The sequence below is a fragment of the Microtus pennsylvanicus genome, chromosome X, assembly GCF_037038515.1.
Source record: "Microtus pennsylvanicus isolate mMicPen1 chromosome X, mMicPen1.hap1, whole genome shotgun sequence".
NCBI lineage: Eukaryota > Metazoa > Chordata > Mammalia > Rodentia > Cricetidae > Microtus > Microtus pennsylvanicus.
In genome coordinates this window covers 33,922,454-33,943,482 of record NC_134601.1, presented here as the reverse complement: position 1 = coordinate 33,943,482, position 21,029 = coordinate 33,922,454, and the positions used below count along the sequence as shown (strand labels likewise).

The 21,029-nt window shown below is 38.9% G+C and overlaps 1 protein-coding gene across 3 annotated transcripts in view; it reads right to left on the bottom strand.

Moving 5' to 3' along the window:
- The window catches only part of Mid2 (midline 2), a 101,102-nt gene that overhangs the window by 22,772 nt on the left and 57,301 nt on the right, over positions 1-21,029 (bottom strand). For all 3 annotated transcript variants that reach the window (XM_075957181.1, XM_075957180.1, XM_075957182.1), the window contains exons 4-5: positions 10,457-10,564; positions 8,748-8,896 (exon numbers count right to left, since the gene is read on the bottom strand). In XM_075957181.1, the coding sequence (XP_075813296.1) occupies positions 8,748-8,896; positions 10,457-10,564 (257 nt within the window). The remainder of the gene's footprint in view (positions 1-8,747; positions 8,897-10,456; positions 10,565-21,029) is intronic.

Genomic DNA, 21,029 nt, shown 5'->3' with positions numbered 1-21,029 from the left:
TGTAACTCTTAGGGGAGGCCAAGTTCACACTCTTAGGTGTGTCTTTGTTTCCATGGGTGCCTCTTTCTCCTAACCCTTGAGGAGTTCACATCCATACATGGGCATTTAATTCTCTGTAACTCTTAGGGGAGGCCAAGTTCACACTCTTAGGTGTGTCTTTGTTTCCATGGGTGCCTCTTTCTCCTAACCCTTGTGCTTAATGCACTTTCCAACTCTGCTTCATCACACTGGCTGGTTTTGAAATTCTTCTCTACATCAAATCCATGAATCCCAGTTTGGTCTGGATCAAGGTCTCTAAGGGGTCAGAACTCCACAGGCTGCTGAGGATAACAGTGTGGAGCTGTATCTCAGTGCTGATGCACATATCTTATTGAAACGGAAATAGTTATGTGGGAGGGGAACACTGCATATCAAAACAGTTGATGATGAAATATTTGTTGACACTAGTTCTACTTCATACATATTTTAAAAGATTTAGTCATCTTTTTGTGTGTGTGTGTGCACATGTGTGCACAAGTGTGTGAGACTATGCATACAGGCAGAGACCAGAAGAGGGTGTGGAGTCCTCATCTGTCACTATCCACTTATTCCTGTGAGACTTCCCAAACCTAGAGCCCACGTTTTTCATAAATACTGGAAGCCAGACAATTCCAGAAATCCTCCTGAATCTGTACCCCTCAAAGTTGGGGTTATAGGCATGGGTAGGGCAGGGAAGTTATCTTGTATGGGTGGTGGGATCGTTTTTTTTAAAGATTTATTTATTTTATATATTCCTGCAGGGCAGAAGAGGGCACCAGATCTCATTATAGATGGCTGTGAGCCACCATATGGTTGCCGGGAATTGAACTCAGGACCTCTGGAAGAGCAGCCAGTGCTCTTAACCTCTGAGCCATCTCTCTAGTGCAGGTGATGGGCTCTTCAGCCCGGGTGGTGGGATCTTAACTCTAGTTTTCATGATTACACAGAAAGCGCTCTTAACTTTTGAACCATCTCATTGGTCCCCTTAATAAAATTCCTACAAAGCGAATAACTGAGATTCATGTAATGATAACCACAATGCACTCAACATACCACATATAACTTAATTTTCTAACATCGGAGACCAAATTAAGTATTGTAATATATTTTATATATATATGAAATGCCATAAGCTATCCAAAAATAGTTTTTAATGATATGAGAGAAAGTTTGTGAAATCTTATTTCAAGCAGCAGCTTTAATGGAGTATATACAGTATTATTTTACATTTGTGAAGTAATACAATTATTTCAAAATTACAATACTATATTCCTAAATATTAGTGGTGGCTGGAAAGCTAGAAATGTGTTACAAGTGACAATATGGGGTGTTGGATCTTTCTGTGGTCTCTGTTTCTGTGTTTATACATTAGCATCTCATTGCAATCTCTCAAGACCTTGATCATTATACAAGATAATACAGAAAATGTTGGAGAGGTATATATCTCCCAGCTAATATTTCATTTTATGTGGTTATAATATATTAATACAATACAATGAATAAGAATAGGGATGAATTTCAGAGTCCATGAGAGACCAGAGAAAAAGATATTTATATTGTGAGGATGATTCTCGGATGGCATCACAGAGATAGCCATCTATTCCATACATTTAAGCCCATGAAAAAATTTACATAGAGATTTGGGTATCATCAACATAGCATTTGATCATAATTAAATGGTAATAGAAACCTTAAAAGCTAATGAATTTGTAAGGAAAACTGTGCCGGGAGAAGAGACTTTCATAATATTGAATCAGCAAGAACAATATCGTTAAGGAAAGAGATCAAGGAAAAGCTGCTCTCAATGTCAAAAAAGAAAGGAAAAGAAAAAGAAAGCAAAGAAAAGAAAAGTGGATAGGTAATGGGAATTTTTATGAGAGACAAAACAGAGGGATTTCAGGTAAACACAGTCAGTAGGGACACATGCGACTGAGATGCCAATAAGATGAAAGGGAAAGATGAAACAAAGGAGCAAGTCTTATATTTAGCAACAAGGTCTTCTTTTGGTGACCTTGAAACGAACACTTTCAATAATGTTAAGATGGGAGAAAACATTTCAGAGGCCTGCGGAGGAAGGACAGTTAAATATAGTGGTTGAAACACATATCTCATCTCTGCTTTCCTAAAATCCCACTGGAAGGAAAAAGAATTAAAAATGGTCTAAACCTACAAAGACAAAGAGAATGAAGCAAAGAGATGCCAGCAACGAAGAGACTGTCAACAAATGTTTGGAACTGGAACGGGACAGATGTGCAGTAACCAACAACAGACCAGAGAACGCTGGATTAGGAAGCCAACAGCAGCAAGCTGGCTTAGTGACACAAAGACGAAAGTTTGCATGAAGAATAGCAAGAGCCACAGATCTACTCAGCCTGCCCTTTTCGCAGCCTGGCAGGAGATGTGAGGTTTACTTTGGCAGAGTTTTGACGTTTTACAAAAAAAAAAAAGTGTGTGTGTGTGTGTGTGTGTGTGTGTGTGTGTGTGTGTGTGTGTGATTTCTCAGTCTTATTCCCTGCTTGGCCCATAGAATGCTGACAGCAAGGTCTATAAGCCTGTCCCACCCCATATACCCTGCCCACCAAAAGCAGGAGGGTTCAGGATTCATTCCAAGGGAAACAGATCCAAAAGAAACACCTACAGTTACTGACAGCTGAGATCCAACAATAAAAAGCTGGCACTCTGTTTTATAATCCTACAGCAAAGTTCACCAAGCAACAAATTGCCCCCGCCCCCTCATAGCTTCCCAACATCTTTCAGAACTGAAACTTAAAAGGGAAGTCAAAAGTTTACCAGGTATTCAGGAAAGTACTGAAAGTAATACACCGGTCCTAGCAGAGGCCCGAAACAATGAATCACAAAGAATTATCCTTCTCACTGAGTTTTTTTTTTTTATGTGTTAGCCTATGTTTGGGGTGTCAATCCCCTATCATAGGGTACCTTCACTTAAACTTTTTCTATCGCTTCTCTCTCTCTCTCTCTATATATATATATAATGTATATATGTATATATAATATATATTCTGCTGTAGGTTTCCATATGGCATTTTCTTACAGTAGATAGCAATCAATAGAGAGACCCACACACAGTCAACATGCAAAGAATAAGAGACTACATGTGTTCATTCCATTTAGGATGCCTGTATCATGTTCCTCTCCTCCAGGCTCATGGATCTTCAAGGAAAAGGAGCATACAAATCTTAGGAGTCAGAGGTAATGAAGGACTTCAATGAGGCTGTTTTCTGGACACAACCAGGCTGTTATTGCACATATGAACTCACAATGCTGACAGCATGCACAAAACGTGTACTAGTTTAATGCAGACAAAATCTCAGTTGGAGGAGGAAAGATGAGCATGGAGTTCCTCCCCTAGCTGAGGAGCTATTTGCATTTGATAGCATTTGATAGAGAGGGGGTGTCAGTTTCTTTAATGGTGAACCCCCCTGATCTGTCAACCGGGCAGGACTCACATCTAAGAGTAGCTGAGTAGTACAAACTGTACATGATGGATTAACAAAATGAAAGAATGTGAAATTGTAGCTAAAGAGGTGGAGGTGAATATGAGAAAAGTTGGGGGAGAGGGTAATATGCTCAAAATGCAATGAATTAATAGAATGCTTTAAAAGGGAAGGTCTCTTGTAAATTTTTGTTCAAATGTCGAAAGTTCAATTTTAATAGAATGATGAACAGAAGATTAGGAAAGAATTAATAATTTCATGCCTATATTCTTAGCACTGAGGAGGCTGAGGCAGGAGTATTGTTCAGAGTTTGATGACAGTGTACATGACAGAGTAAGTTCCATGTAAAAATAGCTAAAATTGAGACCCTGCCTCAAAGAGACAAAAAATTGTATCCTTGCTCATATCTGGAATTGTTTCTCCTGCTTATTTCCTGTAACAGTTTTAATATCTCAGGTCTCACATTAAGATATTTCATCTATTTGGAGCTAATAATTGTGCAGGGTGAGAGGTGAGGGTCTAGCTTCATTCATATACAAGTGAATGCTCATTTTTTCCCGTCACCAATTGTTGAAGAGACTATTTTCTCCCCTCCAATATGTATTCTTGGTATCTTTAAAAAAAATCAGGTGGCAATAGCTGTATGAGTTTACATGTAGGTTTTCTATTCTAATTTTATCAATGTATGCTTCTGTCTTTGAGTCAGGGATCATTTTAACTAGCTATTCTAGTTACTATGACTCTGTAGTACAACTTGACCAGTCACTAAAGAAATAATGTGAATGAAGGAGAAATGTGACCTCATGAAACTAAAAACATTATCTAGCAAAGGAAATAGTTGATTGATGAGACAGCCAACAGAATAGGAAAAAAACTTTTGCTAGCTTTATATCTGTCAGAGGATTAATATCTAGACTATATAAAAACACACCAAACAGCAATACATCAAACAATGCAATCAATAAATGTGTTAATGACATGAATAGATCTCAAAAGATCTATCTTGGGTGATAGATCAGTTGGTAAAGTGCTTACTGTGGATGCATGAGGACCTGAGTTCAATCCTCAGAACCCATGTGAAAAATAGCACGATATGGTAGGTTATACTTATAATTCCAGTGTTGGGAAGGCAGATTCGTAGATACCCAAGGCTCATTGTCCAGCTAGCCTATTTGGTGAATTCTATGCCAGTGAGAGAACATATCTCAAAAGACAAAATGGATGAAGACTGAGTAATGGCACCTAAGGTTGTCCCCTGCTCACCACATGCACACACATACAAATGTGCATGGGAAAACACGTGCACCTTCATACACACATGCATGCATGCATACACACAGATCAAACCCCAAAATAGAAAGATAAAATGCAAGTGAACAACAATCATAAAAAAATGTTCAGCTTCAGTAACCATCAGAAAATGCAAATAAATCCTGCATTGTGATTGCATCTTATCCAAGTCAGAGTGATAATCATTTAAAAAATAATAAATTCTGGCCAGGATATGGATAAAAGGAAACCCTTATATACTGCTAGTGGAAATGTAAACTAGTTATAAAAATCAGTATGAAGGCTGTTCAAGAATGATAAATAGATCTACCATATGACCCAGCTACAACATTCCTGGATAATTACCCCAAAGACTCCAAGTCAACATATCACAAAGTTTCTTATACATCAGTGTTTCATAATAGTCTAGTTATGGAACCAATCTAGGTGCCCAACAATAGGATAATGAAGAAAAATATGATATCTTTGCACATGTGTATGCACATGTGTATGTATGTATGTATTATATATGTGTGTGTATTATGTATGTATGTATGTATGTATGTATTTTGGGGGCCAAAAAGAAGAATGAAGTTACTTTGTTGGAAAATGAATTCAACTACAGATGTTCAATTAAGCAAATGAAACCAGTCTCAAAATGCATCATATGCTTTCCTCTCATTTGTAGTTTCTAGATTTATATATAGATTCATAAAATCAGGTACACGATAGGAGCGAAACTTTCAAGAACATAAGAGACCAACAAAAGAGAACACTGAGAAAATGGAGGTATTAGGGCTCATGTGTGCTGTAGGAACTCCTTTAAGATACCAGTCCACTTGGGTGTGGCCTCTTATACTATAAATGCCAATGTAAAGCTCATGCTTGCATTCTCCCCCCACCCCACTCCCCGCTTCTGGATTCGGTTTCTGTTCCCTGTTTGTGCAGAGGATTGTGATCTCTGAGTCTACCCCTAAATAAATAACCCTTTATTACACTCAATTCTAGTATGAGATTATTTTTATAACTTCCATCTTCATCTGGTGCCCAACATGGTCAACTCCATCCACATAAAACCTGAGAGATCTTGGAAAGTAATTCTAGACATAAAAGAACAGAGTTGAGCATAGTTTCTTGGTAGCAGCATTTTCTCAGGTGGGCTTTGTTTGCTAGAGGCAAGCGCGTCTCATTTAAGAGAGGCTTCCTGACTCAGCTTTAGCTGCAAAAATCTTGCAGTTCTTTTAAGAGGCCCCACCACCGAACACTTAAAATATGTTTATAAATAGCCAACAGCATGCTTCTTGGTGGTGGCAGGAATCTTGAAACTCTATGGAGTTGTGGCAATAAACATGGCTCCTTCCAGTAACTCCACCATGAAGCTAGACTCTCAGAAAGCTAAGGAATGCGGTGGATCCAATCATCAACCTGGCCATATCACTTAGCAAATTAAAGACTCATATGGTCAGAAAAAGAGAGATATACAGTAAAGATAGATTCAGATAAAAAAAAACCTCTAAATGGTTTAGAGTATGTTTTTAAAAATATACATAGGCTTGGGAGAGAAAAGAAAAAAGGACAGAGTACTTAAAAAAAGAAAGAAAGAAAATAGTTGGATGTGGTAGCACACACCTTTAATACCAGTACTTGTGAGGCAGAGGCAGGTGGGTCTCTGTGAGTGCAAGGACAGCCTGGTCTACATAGTGAGTTCCAGGACAGCCAAAGATACACAGAGAAACCCTGTTTCAAAAAAACCAAAAACTAAAACTAAAAATAAAAGAAATAGAGTTCAAAATAAAGCCACATAAAGATGGAAACTACACAGAGAATCTGGATACTGTATGTTATTATGTTGTCTTTGAATTGTTTGACAGCTGAGGAAGGAGCAACAGCTGCTAAAAGACATTTGATTATAAATGCTGCTGGATTAATACAACCTATATGTTTTGGATAATAGGAGAGTGCTGTTTCTGGCAATATAATTTTGCTATATTTTACATTCTAACTACATACAAGGTGTCATTTTTTGTAAACAAGATTTAACATTTAATGAAAATAAGGACTGAGGAAATAGAAAGCAGTTGTCTTCAAAGAGAAGGGAAATACAATGACAACTATGGGGAATATGAGGTAGAAGAAAATTGTGGTTTTTAAATTTTGTTTTAGGCTATGGAGACATGAGTGGGCCTAAAAGCGGATGTGAAACCAACAACTGTGTGGAAAATTGAAGCTATAAAAAATAAGGATGCACATAGCCAAATCACAAATGAGGAGACAAGTCTTTTATTAGAACCAGAAGGAAGGTGGAAGTAAGGAATATGCACATAACTATGTCTAGAAATTTGATACGAGAAGTTAAACATTATCATTTATACTTAACATTATCTATATAATTTGGCAAGCACGAGCAGAAACACAGCAGTGTTGAAATTTAGGGTGAGTACAATAAGATTTGAAATAGCATTGTGGAGCTGGATTGAAAAGGAAGCTGACCATAGTAACAGAGTTAGTACTGCACGCTCAGTAGTGTGCTGCATACTTGGTTGTGTGATTTTTCTCTACCAAAATTCAGAAAGTCAAATACAGGCATGGGAAAAGGTGGGCTGATTCAGGTTTGGGATTTTGTCAGACTGGGCGATGGGAAGGAGAATTGGGAAAAGAGAGAGTGGCTGAAGTGATAAACCGCAAAGCCCAAATAAGCGTAGAACAAAGTAGAGACAAGAGGTCACTCATAGAAAATACGAAAGTGTATCTATGAGTCAAGAGTTAGAGGTCTCAATAAAGTTGAATTTAAAAAGAGGTTGTGGTTAGAAAATGTGATACTTTAGTTTATGATTGTGTGATTCTGAGTGATGAGGATGAGATGTGGTTCAGGACACGACTGGATAAAGAGAATCCAAGTTGGGAGTCTCTGGAGAAGGTATCAGAGAAGGTGGATGACTAGGTGGTTAGAGTATTACATGGGTTAGTTGTCTGAGTGAACTGACCAAGATTGATGGCACTAACAACGGGAGGAAGATCGTGATTTTAAAAGCCAGTCTTCAATGAAGGCGAGTGAAATATGTAAAGGAGATCATATCTGGCCTAATGATCTACTGTAACCTCTTGAAGGATTGGTGGCTTTACTGGACAATGATTTCCTTTAGGAGCATTGACTCTGGGACAATAGATAGACTATTAATGATCCAAGAGTTCTCTGACACTCTGGAGCAATGTTCATGACATTAATTTTCAAAGGACTAAATGATTAAACAAAAGCCCAAGAATTACTATTCTAAGGAATTTGTGCAAGAAAAACCAAAATGCAAACATTAAAAACTGTATATACACCTATGCTCATACAGACAACAACAATAAATGAACTCAGTGGTTTGGAAAAAAGAGAACATATGAAGTAGGGAAGGAAAACAGGGTGGGGGCTAGGAAAGGAATTGAAGTCAAGGAAGTAGGAGCGAATTTGATTTATTTTTTTTAAAAGCACATAGGCTGAGGAAAGGCACACCCTATCAATGCAATCCAGAGTTTCTATTCCATACACCATAACTATAACAGATTGCTCAAGACCTAGCAGGAAGCTTAAGGCAATAGGTAGCCCTATACTTGGCTGTGTATTAAAACAGTGGGGGGCTGGAGAGATGGCTCAGTGGTTAAGAGTACTAACTGCTCTTCCAAAGGACCCAGGTTCAATTCCCAGCACCCACATGGCAGCTCACAACTGTCTGTAACTCCAGTTGCAGGGGATCTGACACCTTCACACCAATGCACATAAAATAAAGTTAAATAAACCATAAACAATATTTTAGAAAAAAAGCTGGTGGACTGCAAAGACAGAGGAAGGGGTCAAGATATCTGCAGGGTAATTTATCACTGAGGCTCAATTATTTACCTAGCTGGTAAAAATCTTCAGGAGGCTGCTACTGTACAATGGCTGAAGAGAATTAAGTGACTTTAAGCCAGCCCCCTTTCACAAGAGCAGGCATTTCAAAAGAATATAAGGAGCATATATACCTTTCAGCGATATTTCTTGCAGATTGCAGAAACCGGGCTTGGTCATTTTCCTTCAGAATATGCTCAGCTTGGTTGATGAGGACTGTTGACCGTTCAAGACACTGGCGGCAATTAGCAACCTGCTGTGCCAATTTTCTCAGTTTCATAACCTTAAAAGATTGGGAAGAGAAAAGATGAGATACAACATACTGTGCTTAATTAAAAGCAATAAAATACCATGAAGGAGGTCTGCCCCAGTGATTCTAAAAGTAAGGGTTATTAATATCGTATGGCCCCTACATCAACTGTTCACCTTCTCATCCTGGCTGCTAAGTCTCTTGCCCAGTCTATAACTTGATTACTTACTTTGCATTCAGGCATTTCTCTACTATCTACCTCCTCTTTGTATTTACAACATTGTTCTGATTGTAAAAGCAATGCATGCTAATTTTTAAAAAATTAAATACAAATATAAAAAGAAATTCTACCACCTAGAGATCACCATTGTTACATTTTATTTTGGCAATATATTTTTGCATACATTTAATAAAACTCCCTCATTTTTATTTATGAGAAGTTATATTTCCAAGCATATATTTCTCTAAGTATCTTTACACCTACTACAATGTATTCTTGGAAACTTCAGTTTATGTTAGCTGGAACTACCCAGCATGGCACAAAGTATTGGTCATCAAATGAGGTACTTTCAACTTTTCCCATTGTACCCACAGCATGGGCTTTCAATCACTATCATTTACCAGTAGGCTAACAAGTCTAAAAACATACAGAGGCTGCATGGAGACTTTCGTCTGACCTCTTTAACCCTTACTCTTCAGTTCCCTGCATAGAAATCTGCAGTTCGTTGATTCTTTTCTTTCCTTTTCTCTGTTATATCTAATAAATTAAATGATGCTGTTTTCTCTCTAGCAATTATGCTTTTCCTTTCCATATGTTCTATCACTAGCCTGATTTACATCTTCTAGAACTCATACCAGAAATCATTGCATGTCTGCAAACTTGATTTCTTGGCATCAATATCATCATGTTTTGATCTACCATGCACATCTCTACCATATCAAATTGAATCCTCCCTACAGAATCACAATAGTTTCCCAGCACCTTTTGTAAGGCCCAAGCTGCCAAGATGGCAGTCACATTTCTTCTGTAATCCCAACCCATGTTTCTACCATTCTTTCTTTCTTTTTATTACCTTAAAATATGGAGGGTAAGGGGTTGGAAAGATGGCTTAGTGGTTAAGAACAATGATTACTTTTCCAGAAGACCTGGGTTCTATTCTTAACATCCACATGCTGGCCTACAACTGACCTTAACTCCAGTCCCAAGAGACCCCGTGACCTCTTTTGGCCTCCAAGGACACTGCATGCACATGATACACAGACATACACCCAGGCAAAACACCCATACACACAAAATAAATGTTAAAACATTTAACTGAAAACATGCTAAAGCAAAATGCCTCAATCTTAAGTAAATGATCATCCGTGTGCATGCGTGCACACATAACCAACATCCAGGCCAAAGTAGAGAATGTTTGCAGCACCCAGAGCTGCCATCACTTTTTATCAGACTCAGCAAACACTTCTTGGTGTCTCTCCCAATGATCTCATTTCTTTTTGATTTTCTGATTCAATTTCAAACTGCAATAGTCAGGAATGAGCTTTGTAAAAGGCCAGCTGCGCGTTTGGCCTCCCTGAAGCTCTGGGGTTTACCTTTGTCTCTTTGATTTTGACAGCAATCATTTGCTTCCTCTGCTGGATGATCTCTACCAACTCGTCACATTCTTCCATAAGTTTTGCCTCATGCATAGCCGTATTCACCTGCCAAGAAAGGCCAAAGTATTAGAAAGGGATTGTTACTTTGGTCTCCTGCTGCATCTAAAAGGTTCGGACTGATGGCTAAACATGCACAACTTCTTCCAGACCTCCCTCAATAAGATCCACTCCTAGAAGAAGGGTAGAGATGATGACATCAATGATGCAAGAGTATTGAAGCACCACAGTTAGGAAGCTCTCCAGGCCTCTGGTAGGTCCTGATGGTTAATGGAAAGCTGGGCAGAAGGACAGATGAGATGGAGGCCTGTCATTTCCACTGTGCAAATCCCTTTACTCAATCATCTGTCCTCCTGCTGTTCTTTCGAAAAGAAGGATAGAAGTTGCATGTGTTTCAAGGGAAGAAGATCCTCTTCCACAGGCACAATAATATTAAGATTACAATGCAACAACATATTTCTATGGGCTTAAAATGCTTTCCATTTTCCTCGTTCCCTTCTGATTTTAAATATGAGAATGTGCAGATCTATTTTCACATGAAACATATGAATGTGTAGATACTTTTTCACATAGCTGTCATAATGTTTTACTCATATTTCTTGGCTTAGAGAAAAAACTCTATCCAATATCTAAATACTTTTCCTATTTTGAGATACTGTCTACATCAAAATATCTCTGCCGCAAAGTCAAGAGGGAGTTGAATCAACAGCCACTACTCATTGTCTTTCTGTGGACAGATCTCTTCTTCTCTTCCTCTCTAATACTCTTGATAATGGATGGAATGAAGTCCAGATGCGGTGCTAAAATGGATGTAGGAGATCATGGGACTCCCCAGATATAATGGGGAAAGAAGAAACAAGTATCTGACTGCTTTGAAGCAATCTATATGCCAAACACTACACAGAAAAATAATTCATGTATTAAATTATAATTATAAGTTTTTAATACAGAAGCTGTTCTTTTCTTTCACTTCACAAATGCAGAAACAAAGGCTTTGAGAATTTTACTAGCTTGCTCCAGATCGCAATGCTAATTAAGTGGCAAAACCATATTTCAAATTGAGCTCTTTGAAATGAATGCCTGAGCTGGTTGAGAAGGAACATCGGCAGGTGCTGGCAAGCAAGTTTCAGTTCCATTTCTGTGGCACACAGAGCAGTGACACAGAGAAGTACAATTATCCCAAGAGTCTATTCAAGGACCACTTGAGCAGAGCTCTAGAAAGCTGAGAAATAGACAATGATTTCCTTGAGAGCATCAAAACCCAAGCAGTTAGATTGCTGTATTAGCTGGGGAGGAGGGGCTGTACTGTCAGTCTCTTGCTCTCTTCAAAAGATTCCTATACATATTTCAAATTCAGTAAAATATCCATCCCTGGGCCCTGCTATCTCCTCTCTCCGTCAGCCCTGCTGGATATTTTTAAATGGTTTTAATAATTATTTTAGAATTCCATATAGTGTGTTTTGATCATATTCATCCTCAACTACTTCCCCTAACTCCTCCCAGATCCACTCCTACCCTCTTTAGCTTCCTGTCTTCAAAACTTAAAAAAAAGAAAATAACCCACAAAGTCCAATTTGTACTGCCCACATAATACTAGGCTGGGACCATCCACTGGAGCGTGGTCAATCTACCAGGGACCACACCTTTTAAAAAAACACAACTGATTCTTCTTTCTGAGAAGTCTCCAACTGAACAGAGTTCCTTGGTTCTTGCTGGATAGTGTTATATTTCTTTTCTTAAAGGTTTTTAAATTTTATGTGCATGAGTGTTTTATCTTCATGTGTGTATGTGTACCATGTATGTTCCTGATGCTTTGCTTTATGATAATCATTATCCCCTTTGCACTACCCATCTTCATTCTGAAATCCATTTTTCTTCAATCATTTCAGATTTCTTATTGTTCTTTTAGAAGGCCATGAATTTGTATGCCCTATATTTTTCCTGAGATTATACTTTTATTTAACAAGGCATATCCTCATTTATTGAATAAACTTATATTTATCTTCCAAGGACAAACTCAGTAATCAGGACAAATTCAGTAATCATCCCTTCTGTAACTTTTTCTCACTGGTAACTGCACAATCAATTACGTTCCCACCTATATTTACATATATTTTCCATATAATTCAGTAATTCTGCTTACTATTTCATATCACTGCAATTTTATTAGAGCGTCTTCACCACTTAATCATAAAGTTTGGAGGCAGAGACTGTGTTTTGTCTATCTCCAGAATAGAGAATGGTATATAGTACACACTATGTCAGTATCTGTTGGAGTGAATGGTGATGGAGGAAGGTCATTGGTTAAAATAAAAGAAGCTGCTTGGCTCTCATTGGTTAGGAGATAGGTGGGAGGAGTAAACAGAACAGAATGCCGGGAGGAAAAGGAAGTGAGGTCAGACTCGACAGCTCTCCTCTCCGCAGCAGACGCAGGAGAGATGCCATGCTACCTGCTCCAGGGAAGACGCACACCATGCCCCAGCTCCGACCCAGGATGGACTTAGGCTAGAATATTCCCGGTAAGACCGGTGCTACACAGATGATTAGAAATGGGCTAAATTAATATGTGAGAATTAGCCTAGAAGAGGCTAGATAGAAATGGGCCAAAGCAGTGTTTAAAAGAATACAGTTTCCGTGTAATTATTTCGGGGCATAAGCTAGCCGAAGCCGGCTGCTGGGGTGTTGGGGATGCAGCCCCCGCGCCCCCTATTACTACAGAATGGAATGGTAATTCCCCCCAAAGCATCTTTTACTCCTTGTGTGATACGTCCAGTTGGTTCTCTGTTCTATATATGATATCTAAAGATTAACTTTTCATTTTACCTCCATGTCTACTCTCCACTTTTGATTTACTATCTTTTATCAATAATGTTATTACAGTTACTTGGGTTTAGTAACTTCTTTGAAAAAAAGCTTTTTATTTTAATTTTGATATTATTATATAATCACAATTTCCCCCTTCCCTCCTACCTCTTCCATATACCCCTCCTTACTCACCTTCAAATTCATGGCTTCTTTCTTCACTAATTGTTGTCACATGCATATATGTAATATATATACACATATATAATTCTAACTATATATGTATAATGCTACTTGTATATAACTTTTCAGGGTTCACAATTTGGAATTAGATAACCAACCGGTGTGCACTTCCATGGGGAAGATTATTTCTCCCAATTTTAGCATTCCTTAGCTGCCTTTGTGTAGTGTTGAGGCCTCATGGTCTTTCCCCCATCCACCTTGGCATGTATATTGTTGTCCTTGCTCAGTTCACGTCTAGGAAGTCATGTTGGTGAGACTTTATGGGTGTGGCATCTGAGATCACTAGGGAAGAGCAAACTTGTTCCTTATAGCCCCATGTAAATTTTCAGCAGTCCCAAAGCCCTATTGTCATTTCAATCTCCCTAAAGTTTCTCTAGTATAAAATGAGAATTTGAGTCAAGTTGCAAATACATTGAGTCCTTTATTACCCTTTGCACACTTTTGAAAAGGCCTCTTTAACTAAGCTCTCTGCTCTCAAAGTCATTGTTATTGCCTGCAGCCCCATAACTCTTCCTTTGCCTTCTTCATCAAACATTTATTAAGCACCTTTTGTGGAATGCATTCTGCTAAGGCCCTGTCTTCAAACAATTAGCAATGTAGGTGAGGAAGAATGGGTATATGCATGTATGCATACATGAGAGAGGGGGAGAGAGAGAGAGAAATCAAAGTAGCATAAGATAAATGTCAACTGAGCCATGCCAACTCTAAACACAGAAACTGAAAGAAAACACCATTCTCTTAGTGAGCAAGTGGAAAAGATCCCAGAATGAGATGGGATGTGTTAGAGATTTAAAAGTTAAAAGGGAAGAACATTTCAAACCAAGCAACAAGGCTTGAATGAGGCACCATGTCAAGAACTTTATTCTATATGCAATATTATATTCTTAAAAATATTCTTTTTTAAGAGTTATTTTTTATTTTTATGTATGCGTATGTGCCTGTGCCTGCTAGTGGGACACCCACAGAGGCCAGAAGAGAAAGGAGCTGGAGTCACAGTGGTTGTAAGCTATCTGACATGAAAGCTTAAGGACTAAACGCTAGTCTTCTGAAAGAACAGTAATCTCTCCTAACCACTGAGTCATTTTGCCACCAAATATTCTTGAGGAGAAGAAAAATAGAATGATGGATGTCTTCAGTTAACTTTTTTAATGAAGTGGAAATATCATTATTGGCACACCAACATGGGCCAGCTACATTCACATAAAACCTGAGAAAGCTTAGAAAGAAATTATAGACACAAAAGAACAGAGTTAAGCATGGCTTCTTGGTAGCTGGCATTTTTTTCAGATGGACTCTGTTTGCTGGTGGCAAGCAGGAGTGCTGAGGTTCCTTTAAGAAAAGGCTTACTGACTCAGCATAAGAAATGGTGGCTTCCTGGTTCAGGCAGCACAAATTCAGGCTCTTTTAGAAGGCCAAGTACTTGAACGGGGTTTTCGGGCAGCATGGGCCAACTGGCCCCCACCCAGTAGTCTCAGAAACAGTGAACAGACCTCTGCCATGTTGGACTGGATGGGGCCAAAAGGCAAAGCAGCCTTAGTCCTTACCATGCTGCTCAATGATTACAAATATGCAATAAAGACAAATTTAGATGGAAAAGACCGCTAAATGGGTCACAGTGTTGAATAAATATATGTAAGCTTGGGAGAGAGAATAAATAGTTATAAAACCAAGTAAATAGTTTGAAAAAAGTAAAGACTTTAAAGAGACAGAGTACAGACAGTCATAGATTAAAGGAGTAAAGAAACATACACCACATAAAGATGGAATATACACAGAGAATCTGAATTATGTTTATTACTGTGTTTTCTTTGAATTTTTGACTGTGACTGAGCTAAGTACAGAGAGACATTTCATTGTACAGGCTGCTAAGCCAAACCAACATATATATTTTAAAGGTATCTTGGCTTCAAAATTTGGATTTAAGGATATGTTGCTTTGGAAAAGAGGTTCTGATTTTGTTTCCACAGAAGATGAGAACCTGTGGATTCCTTCCAGGCTAATGTGATTTTATGGACCAAGACCCCTGAAAGGTCTCTGTAGACCCCTAAAATTACTTTGCCCAACAAAAAGCAGGAAGCATTTCGGAGAGAACTATGCCCAAATCCCCAAATATTGTTTATAAAGAGATAAATACTTTGCAATGGTATAGATCTTGGTCTATTGATACAAATTTAAGCTTACTGTATATATATGTATATATATATACACTCTTGATTAAGATATTGTGTATGTGCAGCTCATTTGAAATGTATTGTATAATTAAGAAATATAAGTTAATAGATAATCATTTATAGTAGTCAAGCTTCTTATGTTATTTAGGTTTTCTATATATATATATTTCAGTTAGACAGGTATTCTTCAAATCTTTCAAAGACTAACAGAATATGGAATTTAAAATGTTTTAAAAACTTAGAACTTTTCATGGGTTAAGAAATGGGTTAATGTAAGATATAAGAGCTAGCCAATAAGAAGCGTGAGCTAATAGGCCAAGCAGTGTTGTAATAATACAATTTCTGTGTAATTACTTCAGTTCTGGGTGGCCGGGAATAAACAAGCAGCCTCTACCAACAACCATTAGTTCAGTTGGTCTAATAACAAACCTGAGGATGACTTAGGAAGTTATTGGATGTGAACAGAACATATATATCAAAGATTAGAAACCATTCCATGATGGTTAATATTTATTGTCAACATGATTGGGTTTAAACTCATCCCTAGTGCAGGCAGCACCACACTATGGTCTGAGGCCTTAGATTGAATAAGAAAGAGAAAGTGAGCTGACCAGCATTTGTCTTTCTGTCCCTCTTGACTGCTGACCCAATGTGGCCATCTGGTTCACATTCCTGCCACCATTCCTTCTCTGCCACATAGCCTATGTTCTTAAGCTATCAACCAAAATGAACCCTTCTTTACTTTAATTGCTTTGTCAGGTATTTGGTCACAGCAACAAGACAAGTAACCACTACACTTTCCTTGCTCAAAATTCTCCGATGAACCAACAAGTTCCTTGAGGAGAGATTTTCCACTTTGTGCCTTCCAAAGTACTTGGAACAATGCCTTGTAAAAAATGAATACTTACAGAACATTTGTTGATAGAATTGGCTGAGTGAAAATAAAACAACACAGAGGCCAAACTTCAGAAAATATGCCATAGTAAATATATTTTGTTGAAAAAAATTAGGTTGAAGTATAGAAGCTAGGATGGGAAGGGACTTGGAGCCATTACATCAGGGGAGATTTAAAAAGAAAAAAAAAAACAAGAACAACTAATAGAGCAGAAAGTTGGCTGAAGAGGCAACATTCCAAATCAAAGCAAACCAATGACATTAAAATGTTTCCATGTCAAGAAGCAGCCTAGAAGAGCAATATCTTGAAATGTTTTCTGAACAGGAAAAACTCCAGGGAAAATCTGTCTTCACGATGTGAGTAAAACAACTCAAATTACTTGGAAGGCATTTGAAAGCCCAATGCTTTGTTTGCAGTTTTATCTGAATATGCAGCAAGGTTATTTCAGCTATATAGGAACCCTTAGTTGAAAATAACTCAGGTTATCTCATTAAATGTCTTCTGTAGATTGGTTAGTATGTTGAAGACTCCAGCTCTTTGAACTTTGCTATTTGTTTTAAGTTAGTGGGCTTGGGTAAGGGATTTTATATAAAGTTTATGCTAGATTTTATGTATAAAAATTCATCCCCCTTAGAAGCCACAGAGACAGCTGATCTGAGCTAGTGAGAGCTCACAGATTCTGGACTGACAGCTTGGAAACCTGCAAGGGACTGAACTAAACCATCTGCATGTGGATGACAGTTGTGTAGCTTGGCCTGTTTGTGGGGCCCTTAGCAGTGTGTTCAGGACCTGTCCCTGATGCATGAGCTGGCTTTTTGGAAACCTATTCCCCATGCTGGATTGCCTCACCTCGCCTTGATGTAGGAGGAGGAGCTTGGTCCTGCCTCAACTTGATATGCCATGCTTTGTTGATTCTCATGGGAGACCTGTTCCTTTCTGAATGGAGGGGGTGTGGATGGGGGTGTGTGGATGGGAGGTGAGGGAGGGAACAGGAAAGAGAGGAGGGAGGGGAAACTGTGGTTGGTATGTCAAATAAATGAAAAAGTTAATAAGAAAGAAGAAATAATTTATTATCGTGGAAAGAAAAAATAAGACTAGTGAGCTCAGAGACAAGGACGGAAGCAAGGGCATGCTCATTCTTCATAGAGGAATTTAAGGATTTTTATTTCTTCATGCTTTAATTTGTCCTTAAATTCATAAATCATTCATAAATTATTTAGGAACAAATGACATTTGTAGTAAATGAACAAAAAGATGTAGATATGTTGATAGATATTTGATAGATTGATTTTTCCAAAGATCTTCTAGTTTCACATACTAAAATGTCTTTAATGATCTTGAGAGCATGAAAAGAAGTAAAAATATCAATTTGCTGAATTTGAAAAAAAAAATCCCCCTTAAAGATATCATTGGGCAATTCTGCCAACCTATTTGTGTGAATCCACCTACTACAAAAAGACTCTGAGGGGCAGTTTGTGATATTTAAAACAAAGGATCCCAACTCACTCTTTCAAAGACTAAGCACTGGCAAGTTCCCAGGCCTTCTTCTTGGTTCCATGCTGTTTTACTTTCCTCTCAATCGCAGCAAGAACTTGGACTTGCATGTTTTTACCAGCTGTACACCACTCATCCTTTTTGAGTAGTGAGGATTAAAACTAAGACCTCATACATGCTAAGCAAACCCTCTACTGCTGAAAATTTCCCAGCTCTGCATCTCATTGTAAAGTAAGGTCTCATCTTGTCAAATGCCCACCCTTCTCTAGTGCAAATTCACAAATTCCTTTGCTGAGAGGATTTTGACTTCCTTTGCTGAGAGGATTTTGACTGGGGGGGCACTGCAAGGAAACAAATATATGGGGGTGGTTCCAAATGTCATGGGTTACAAAGACCCTTTTTAGTGTAAATAGTTATTTTGGCAAGTACTTAAACTCTATATTGGAATGGAGGTGTGCTAGAACCCTAGCTCCTTTCAGAGATGCTGCATTAACTCCTTTTCTTATTGCTACTACAACACATCTGACAAAAGCAACTTAAGGAAGAGCTTGCTTTGCTCACTGTCCACGGGTACATTATGGCAGGCGAATCCTAGAAGGTAGCGTTTGAGACAGCTACTTGCGTTTCATCCACAGTCGGATGCAAAGAATGGTATGTGCTAGTGTTTAGCTGCCTGTCGCCTTTGCATTCACTCTAATACTCCACACAGATACCTTCCCCAGTTCAAGGGGATCTTCCCACTATAATGAACTCACTCTAGATCATTCCTCCCAGGTATGCCCAGAGATTTGTCTCCTCGCTGTTCTAAACCCTCTCAACGGACAATTAATAAACCATCACAAATGCATTTGACAGTTTTAGGGGGAAAACCCTCATGTGCTCATTCTCCAAGTCTTTGTTTTATTCCTGTGTTTAAAGTTCATCAGCCTTCTCTCTGTCTTGGGGAGAAATGTCCTCACACACGCCCTCCCTCCACTGCCATATTATCAGCCCTGTAGAGAGTTGTGCAGGAGTTCAGAAGGTATTGAGATTTCTTGTTCAGCTGGAACAATCCCTATGTAGTGGTAAATTATCCCACATACCCAGACTCAAATGAATATCATTTTTTATGTCCGTGTTCTCCGCCTGACAAGTTAGTGCCAACCAAGAAGTCATCTACTTAAACAGATCATCATCTTCCTCCTGGAAATTTCTAAAATTCCAGCATTAAAGATCATTTGGAGAACTTTGTGTTTCAGCAAACAATGAGTGCCTGCCATTTACAAGGAGTGGAATGTAATGATGAAAAATATGACTTCTGCCTTTGAGGAACTCAATGTTTAGTTGAAAGAATGAAGTGTGAAGACAACTAATTCTAATTTAAAGAACACACAGTATAACGGAGTACAACAAAGCCCTAATGAAAACATACCAGGAAGCATCGGATTTTGCCAGTGGAAAAAGATCATCAAGGACGGTTATGATAGGTTTCTTTCTCTGATCTGGCTTAGGCGAATAAGCAATAGTTGAGCTTGAAGAAGTGAGGCTAAGGAGAGAGGAGTCCAGGCAGAGAATGGTGTGAATAGAGTAAGCAAAAGCATTAGGAGGAGCAGAAGAGAATGCGCTGATGGAGCAGACCAGATTGCAGACGCAATGAAGTAAGGCTGGAAGTAGCAATGCTGGGGTTGGAAGACAGTCCCGTGGGTACACTGCTTGTTGCCCAGCATGGGGACCGGAGTTCAGATCGCTAACGTGCCTGCAAAAAGTCAGGTGTAGTGACAAGCACCTGTAACCCCACTGCAGTGGGGGAAAGGACAGACAGAGATCCTGGAGCTCACTGACCAACAGAAAGTCTAGCCAAACAGCAAGTTTCAGGTTCAGCAATGAGACCATGATCTCAAAAAGAAGGTGTTAAGGGATTGAAAGTGCATTCGAATGTTTTCTTCTGGCCTCCACAGGCACATGCACATAGAAGCACATGCTCCTGCACACATATGTATACACACACACACACACACACACACACACACACACTATTTAGCAAGGAGATTTCAAATCAGGCAAAGTGGCTTGCACCTATACTTACAACGTTCAAGAGCAGGAGGTTTCTGAGATCAATGCCACCATGAAGTACAAAGCAAGATGGTGTTTTATTAAAGAAAAGAAAGAAACAGAGCTGGGGTAATGACTCTGTGGGCACAGTGCTTGCCATGCCAACATGAGTACCCCAACTAAGATTTCTAGAACACGCATAAAAAACCATGCATGGGTCCTGAGTTCAATTCCCGGCAACCACATGGTGGCTCACAACCACCTGTAATGAGGTCTGGTGCCCTCTTCTGGCCTGCAGACATACACACAGACAGAATATTGTATACATAATAAATAAATAAATATTTTAAAAAAACATGCATGGCAATGTGCACCTTCACTGCCAGTGTTGAAGAAAAACAAGAAAAAGATGGTGCCTAGAACTCACAGGCCTGCTTGTCCTGCTGAATTGCCACGTTCCAGATTGAGGGAGACACTCTGTCCTAGAAAATAAGGCAGGGAGGAGTAGAAGGAATTACCCGATATTAGCCTCTTTCCTCCACACGTGTACACGCATGCACATGTACACACGCATGCTTAGACACACAAAAAGAAAAGCCATGAAGGTTGCAGCTACACTTTGCAAAGATGTGCTGCTATTTTGACTCAGGACCTTGGTGCTATAATAACACCCGAAGTATTATAAACAGTCCAGAGGGGAGAGAAAGCAGGCGCAGGAAGTGGGAGAGAAGGCCACAATCTCCGCACCTCCTGCTCTCCCATTACTGTTCTGTCCCACCTTCTCAAACTCCATAACATCAGAGAGAAGAGTCCGAGTTGGAAGTCATTCAGTATGCAGTTGCTTTCTGGACGAGAGAGATGAGAAGGAAAAGTGAGA